The sequence below is a fragment of the Mangifera indica genome, chromosome 11, assembly GCF_011075055.1.
Source record: "Mangifera indica cultivar Alphonso chromosome 11, CATAS_Mindica_2.1, whole genome shotgun sequence".
Classification (NCBI taxonomy): Eukaryota; Viridiplantae; Streptophyta; class Magnoliopsida; order Sapindales; family Anacardiaceae; genus Mangifera; species Mangifera indica.
In genome coordinates this window covers 1,836,478-1,844,498 of record NC_058147.1, presented here as the reverse complement: position 1 = coordinate 1,844,498, position 8,021 = coordinate 1,836,478, and the positions used below count along the sequence as shown (strand labels likewise).

The window sequence follows — 8,021 nt, the reverse complement described above, 5'->3', positions numbered from 1 at the left end:
TGTGGTTGCTAAGCCTTACATAAGCTTAACCACTCTTTAAGTTGTAAATGAATTGAATTGTATTGAATAAAGTTAGGTTCAAATTTGACAAATTCAAAAGTTTGTGACTCACACTCGAATTTGAGAATAATTATTTAATTAAATTTGATTCAAAAAATTAAAGTTAAATCCTATAACTTATTTTATATATTTCTATATATGTAAATATTTTAAGGATGTAAGTGTGATATTTTAAATTTGTAAGGTTCAAACAAACCACAATTTTATCGAGTCGAACAATAGTAAGCTCAAGTATTCGAATTAAACTACTCAAGTTTGTTTCTAGCGCACATACTCTTATAGACAATGGCTTGTTTCCATCCCATTGTCAACCAAGACAATGGTTTAGACTTAATTTGTTCATCTCACTTAACTACAATCTATAATGGTGGATACTTTTAGGATTGCGACTAAACCAAGTTGAATACTGTTGGATTTGAGCTCTATTTGATTAAATTTATGTAAACTTTGAGTTTTATAAATTCAAAAGTTCGCAATTCAAGCTCAAATTTGCGATAAGAGTTATTCACTCAGGCTTAATTAAGAAAATTACAATCAATTATCCTCTTATATGCAAAGTCACATATAATGATATTTTAAGGATGGAATTTAAAGGTTTATCGACGAGCTAAGCAACTGAAAAACTCTTCACCTAGCCGATCACCAACGAGCTCTTTGCAGCCCACATACTCCCTTAATATGTTAACTAGATAATATTGTCGAATGCTAATGATTTATGGTTATGCATAGTCTCATATTATATATATATATGTTCTTACTTTCTTCCTGAATTTCTTGTGTTCTTTTCAAAAGGTGATGAAAGGTGTCAAAAATTTTTGACTGGCCATATACCTACTGATGGCCTCCTGATAGTGACAACCATAGTTGAAATTTATTTCAAATCGATGAGACCTAAAAACAGGAAGAATAAAATAATGTTCTAAAACCATGTAAGTCATATATTCACTTTTATATACCCAAATTATGGTAAGTTTCTCGCGTAATAATGGCCCTTATTTCGTGGGAAGCTGATGAAAAACAGTAAAAAAGCAAAAGAAAACCTCAAACTTTTCACATCAAACCATTCTCCTCGGCGCAATAGCCATTAACATCTCCATCGTCTTCTTCACCATCCAAGAGCTCTTTCATATAATACTCAAACTTCCCCACCACACTCTCTGGCAATGACACAAGCACTCTCACAGAATCAAAATCACCAATAAGCGGTAAAAACAAGCAGTAAATGTCACTTGTAACGGGACCCATATGCAGTGGCTTCCCTTCTCCAAAGTCCAAGTCCTCCAGTCCCAGTTTAGACCATTGAGAAATAACTAAACTTGCTGAAAGGTCTGTTTTGCATGTTTTATCTTCCAGTAAATCAACCATCGACCTCACATATTCATCAGTCAAATTTGCTTTAGCTTGTTGCACTAATTTCACAGCATGATACAAGTTGTTTTTGACCAAGTCTTTAGAAACAGTTTGAGCACATCCTAGCACAAAGCCATTCCCGTAATACCCCTGTGGTATTTCAGGGTTTAATTTCTTTCTCACGTTCACAGAAAACAGCAGCTTCACGTTGAGAGAAGGCGACAGGTCAAGTGATCGAACCCAACAGCGCCAAGTGTGAGACGCCAGTGCTTCAAATGTGGTACACTTTAGCGACGGCACGCACTGCCTCTTGAGTTGAAGAATATGAGAAGGGGTGAAAGTTATGGATGCTGGAACCAGTGGCTGAGACTGTAAATAATGATTAAGCTCTATACGGGCAGCTGCGTCAGCGCTGTCCTTGGTGGGGGCGTTTCTATTGTATTCAGGATGAGTAAAATTAACTTGCGGTGGATTCCGAGATTTCAACACATACCGGGTATGAAAGGGCGAGATGGGAAGATCAATATTGGGTTTGGTTGCCATGTGAGCCCAAGCATGCAAGAACTGAGATGTGCCAACGCCGTCACATAAACAGTGATTGATGGCGGTGCAGAGGATCATTCCTCCACAACGGAGTTTCGTCAACTGAATCATTAAAAAAATGAAAAATAATTAATAAAGAAATGCGAAGCCCAAAGCTCACCAAACAAGCAAGGCAGGGCAGTGAAAGCAACAATAGAGGGAGGTCCAATATATATCATATTATTATCATCAGAGAAGAGTAGGGTCGGCTTCTTTTGACTCAGGATCTGTAAATACGATCAAAAACGACGTCGAGGGGCACCACAAAAAAAGGCGTCATTGTGACTTGTAAATGTTGTTTGTGGGGTTGGTGCTATCAGTTTCCCTCCCGGACCGTCTGATTGGAACCAAAAGAGGTCAAGATTGAAGTAATTTAATTTATCTATAATCGGTAACGTCAAGGGATATTGGCCATGATCATGAAGAATTTTAACAATTTAAAAAAATACAAAGCTGTGTTGAAAGATGGAAAATAGACGATGTAGAAAAGTTTATCTCTCTGACCTGAACAATAAGGGGAGGAATATCTAAAAAGCTGTGAGCTTCAAATCGATACAAGAGCTTCCTCCAAGACCTGTTTGGCTTTTTGGAAAGTTCAAGGAACTCCTCAGCAGAGATATCCATGAAAGCTTCAGCAAAGACAGCACCTTCTCCACTGCAATCAACTTCCAGCTTCTGATCATCTTCAGCACTGGGTCTCAATCTCCCAGCTAAAGGGTAGTAATCGACAAGAACTGCTGAAAGAGAATATTTCAAGATATCTAGGCTGATAGATTTCCTAAAAAGGTAAAGATATTTAATGGAGAATCTAAGGAACTTTTGATCATCAAGATTAGAGAGAAACAAAGAATGCTTAGGAGTTAAGGCATTTGGTGGGATTAAAACAGGTTGGTTTGGATAGTAAAAACAATCAGGGAGGTCTTGGGATTGAGATTTGAACATGTTTGCCAGCTTGTTCTCGTTCTTGGGTTTGTTAACACTGAAGTTAGTTGATGATAGAAATAAGAAGCAAGAGGGGAAGAGAGGGAGGGGGAGACGAAGGAGAGAGATTGCAGTGGAGGGAAATTGGAGAGAGAGGGACAGCTTTGTAGACAAGAGAAAACGGAGGGTCAATTTAAGATCGACGGCTGGATATGATGGCAGTACGATCAGATTCCTTTAAGAGCAGAGAGGACGGCTCAGAGGAAGGGCATAAGTACCGTTTTCATAAGCTCAGCTACATTAATAACAGACCTACTCCAATCTCATTTTATCGCGCGCACGTGGATGACACAAAATCTTACTTTGTAGATTTTATATTCATTGTCTAATGGTACAACGCGTGCATCTACGTGGAATAAAAATAAAAATAAAATTTTAATAAAAAATATAATATGAATAAGTATTATTTTATTTTAAATTTATAATTATTTAATTATATAATAATATATTTGTTATAGAATTAATTTAGTAAATATGAAAGATTAAGAAATGAAAGAAGATTGAAAGAAGGCAATAAGACAGGAAGACAGAATTGGGAAGAAAATAAGAAGAAAGCAAAACAGTAAAAATAAGATTTTTGAATGATTCAATTACAAAGGATGAGGGGATATTTATTGGAAAATTTACCGCCCTTTAGTCAACAAAAGTGGCACTTTGCCAGGCCAAATTTTCAAGTCATTTAATGCCTTCCCATTATATTTTTCAACTATTACCGCATGTGGTGGAAAATCCACCATATATGTAATACTCCCCCTTGGATTTTCACCATTTACAAATAATTATATTAACCTTGCTAAGGAAAAACCCAATGGGATAAAAACCAAAGCAAAAGAACATAATTATTAAATCTCCTGTAAGTTGGCGTTAGACGTTCTTAAACTGCCTCATTAAAAACCTTACTAGGAAAATCCAGTGGATAAAACCTAGTGAAAGGAAAAAGAGTACAGTGCACATTTTGTCCAATACTTCAAAATTTTTCCTAATGAACGCTCCCCCTCTTTGTAGTAGGATTAACTTGATTGCTTGTTAAGTCGTCGCATAAAGATGTTATATACTAATTTCTCAAATGTTGATGTCGGTAGTGCCTTAGTGAACAAATCTACAAGATTCTCACTAGATCTTATTTGCTTGACATCAATCTTTTTATTCTGCTGGAGCTCATGTGTGTAAAAGAACTTCGGTGAGATATGTTTGGTTCTGTCTCCTTTGATGTATCCACCTCTAATTTGGGCAATACATGTTGCATTGTCTTCATATAATATGGAAAGAATATATGTTGTCGATGGAAGACTACATGTATGCCGAATATGATGGATGACAGACCGCAACCATATGCATTCTCGGCTGGCTTCATGGAGAGCTAGAATTTCTGAATGATTTGAGGATGTTGCAACCAATGTCTGTTTGGTGGAGCGTCATGATATTGCTATGTTATTATAAGTGAAAACATATCTCGTTTGTGAACGGGCCTTATGAGGGTCAGAAAGATAACCAGCATCTGCATATCCAACCAAATTAGGATTTTTAAGGGATTTGATAGAAAAGAATAATCATAAATCTCTAGTTCCATATAAGTAACGGAGTATATGTTTGATTCTGTTTCAGTGGCGATGGGTTGGTGCAGAGCTAAATCGGGCAAACAAATTAACTGCGAAGGATATGTTCGGCCTAATGCATTGGGCTAAATATAATAAGGCTCCAATGACATTAAGATATGGTACTTCAGGACCAAGTATCTTTTCATATTTTTTTTTAGGACGAAATGGGTCTTGTTTTGGATCAAAAGACCGAACAACCATTGGGGTGCTCAAAGGATAAGTCTTATCCATATTAAAACGTTTTAATAATTTTTCAATATACGTTGATTGATGGATAAGTATTCCATTTGAATTGTACTCAATCTGTAGGGCGAGACAATATTTGGTTTTCTCCAAATCCTTCATTTCAAATTCTTTTTTCAAATATTCAGCAGTTTTTGAGAGCTCTTCAGGAGTCCCAATTAAATTCATGTCATCAACATAAACTACTACAATAGCAAATCTCAATTCTGACCTTTTGATAAAGACACATGGACATATAGGGTCATTTACATAGCCCTCTTTTTTCAAATATTCACTGAGGCTATTGTACCACATACGTCCAGATTGTTTTAATCCGTATAATGATCGTTGTAATTTAATTGAGTATAAGCCTCTTGAATTGACTCTTTTTTCTTCAGGCAATTTGTATCCTTCAAGGAGTTTTATATAAATTTCAGTGTCCAAATTTTCATACAAATAAATAGTAACTATGTCCATTAGACACACATCCAGTCCTTTAGAGACTGTTAAACTGATTAAATATCTAAATGTGATTATATCCATCACAGGTGCATATGTTTCATCAAAGTCTATGTCGGGCCTTCGGGAAAAGCCTTGAGTTACAAGTCTGGCTTTATATTTAGTAATTTCATTTTTCTCATTTCTTTTTCTCACAAATACCCATTTATATCCAACGGGTTGTACGTCTTGAGGTGTTTGAACTACAAGCCCAAACACTTGACGTTTTGCTATAGAAGCTAATTTTATTTGAATTGCTTCTTCCCATTTAGGCCAATCATGTCTTTGTTTACACTCAACTATAATACATGGCTCAAAATCATCATCATTCAGAATTTCGGTAACTACTGTAAATGAGAATATATCATCAATTATAATTGTTTCACGATTCCACATCTCTCGTGTATGAACATAATTTAAAGATATTTCAATATTCTCATTTTTCTGTTCTTCAGGATTTTGTACCACTTTAGGGGTTTGTGTCACTTCAGGGACTTGTGCCACTTCAGGGGTTTGAGTCTCTTCAGAGACTATAACCTCTTTTGGAGGAATATTAGAGAGTGTGGATTTTTCAATTATCTTAGGATCATCATGATTGATATTTGTTTGATTATTTGTCTTTCTTTTTTGAGGAACAGTGTCCTTCGATCCAACAGGTCTACCACGCTTCTAGTGTGAGGTAGATTGATCAGTCATGGCACGAATGGACTGTTCAACAGTCACATTAATTCTTGCTGATGCATTAGCAGCTGGAACATGTGATTTTATCACTTTTGTTGTATCTACAAATGCATCAAGCATTTGGTTGGCAATAATTTATAAACGCACTATCCTCTGTATTTCAGTTTCACTTTGGGATGTGCGAGGATCTAAATGAGATATGGTAGGTACATACCAAACAAGTTCATGCCTAACTTCAGGAGGCATTTTCTTTTCCCCTAAAGACGGGAAAGTTGTCTCATCAAAATGACAATCTGTAAATCGTGCAGTAAAAAGATCACCTGTTAATGGTTCCAGGTATCTGATAATGGATAGTGAATTATATCCAACATATATTCTCAAACGACGTTGGGATCCCATTTTTATACGTTGAGGAGACGCAATAGGAACATATACAGCATAACCAAATATTCTCAAATGAGATATATTAGGTTGGTGACCAAAGACCAATTGTAGGGGAGAATATTGATGATAAGAAGAAGGTCGCAAGCGAATTAACGCTGCAGTATGTAATATAGCATGTCTCCACATATAAGTAGGTAATCGACTTTTTAGTAATAAAGTACGTGCAATTACCTAAAGTCGTTTGATAAGAGACTCAGCTAATCCATTTTGTGTGTGGACATGCGAGACTGGATGTTCAACCTTAATCTCCATAGACATGCAATAATCATCAAATATTTTGGATGTAAATTCACCAGTATTATCTAGCCGTATTGACTTGATCGAATAATCTACGAAATGTGCTTTTAATTTGATAATTTGTGCTAACAGTTTAGCAAATGCAACATTTCGAGTAGACAATAAACAAATATGAGACCATCGTGCAGATGCATCAATTAAGACCATAAAATAACGAAATGACCCACTTGGTGGATGAATGAGTCCACATATATCCCTTTGAATCCTTTATAGGAATGATAGAGATTCACCTCCAATTTTGGAGGGGGATGGTCTTATTACTAATTTGCCTTGAGAACAGGCAGTGCAGAATTATTCACTGGACAATAAAATTTTATGATTCTGTAATATATGTCCATATGAATTTTCAATAATCCTACGCATCATTGTAGATCCTAGGTGGCCTAAATGATTATGCCAAAACATAAATGGTTTTGGATCAACGAACTTCTGGTTCGATACTGCGTAGGTTTCAATTGTCTTTATGATTGTATAATACAATTTAGATGATAAAACATGCAATTTTTCTAGTATAAGCCTTCTTCCGGAGACATTACTAGTTATATAAATGAATTCTACACCATTTTCACTCATGGTTTCAATGTGATAACCATTATTTCTTATATCTTTAAAACTGAGTAGATTTCTTCTAGATCTACTTGAATATAATACATCATTGATGCTTAATTTTGTCTCATTGTTTAACATAATTATAGCTCTTTCGGAGCTTTCAATCAAATTGATTGATCCCGATATAGTATTTATTTTAATCTCTATTGGTGATAGAGTTAAAAAGAATATATTTTCTTTTAATATAGTGTGGGTGGTTGCACTATCGACCAAACACATGTTTCCATCACCAGCTTTTGAAGTTAACGCTTCAATTTTGGAGTTCATTTTCTTTCATGTTAAAATTTACATTAGTTATTACAAAATTTGAAAGGAAGAAACATATAGTACTAATTACACACTATAATATACATAATTTCTTAGTCTTGAAGAAATTCTGAAAGATCAAAGTTTGCCAGATCTACAGGGTCTGGATTATCAACACAATTTGATTCGATCTTCTGGTTTGTATTTTTAATAGATGCTTGGTATAAATCAACCAGATGTCTTGGCGTACGACAGGTACGCGACCAATGATCTTTTGAACCACATCTATAACATTTACTATCATGATTTTGTGGTTTACTCTGTATCATTTTCCTTTATCTTATTTTGCTTCATCTCTGGTCCTTTGAAGGTGGAAAGATTTTCTATTATGACCACCTCTGTATCGAAACTTATTTCGTACAGGACCTCGTTTACGCTCACGATAACTACTAC

The 8,021-nt window shown here is 35.4% G+C and overlaps 1 protein-coding gene across 1 annotated transcript; it reads right to left on the bottom strand.

Moving 5' to 3' along the window:
• Window positions 1-974: 974 nt before the first annotated feature.
• On the bottom strand, window positions 975-3,167 carry LOC123229228 (alcohol acyltransferase 9). The gene is made up of 2 exons (XM_044654886.1): window positions 2,497-3,167; window positions 975-2,055 (listed from the first exon to the last, which is right to left on the bottom strand). The coding sequence occupies exons 1-2, from the start codon at window positions 2,932-2,934 to the stop codon at window positions 1,111-1,113; spliced, it is 1,383 nt and encodes a 460-aa protein (XP_044510821.1). The 5' UTR covers window positions 2,935-3,167; the 3' UTR covers window positions 975-1,110.
• Window positions 3,168-8,021: the final 4,854 nt, after the last annotated feature.

Bases quoted from the DNA above. Each gene is read 5' to 3' on its own strand.
- LOC123229228 (XM_044654886.1), bottom strand. From the start codon at position 2,934: ATGTTCAAATCTCAATCCCAAGACCTCCCTGATTGTTTTTACTATCCA. The intron at 2,056-2,496 runs GTCAGAGAGATA...TTAATGATTCAG, and splicing joins TTCCTCCCCTTATTGTTCAG to TTGACGAAACTCCGTTGTGG.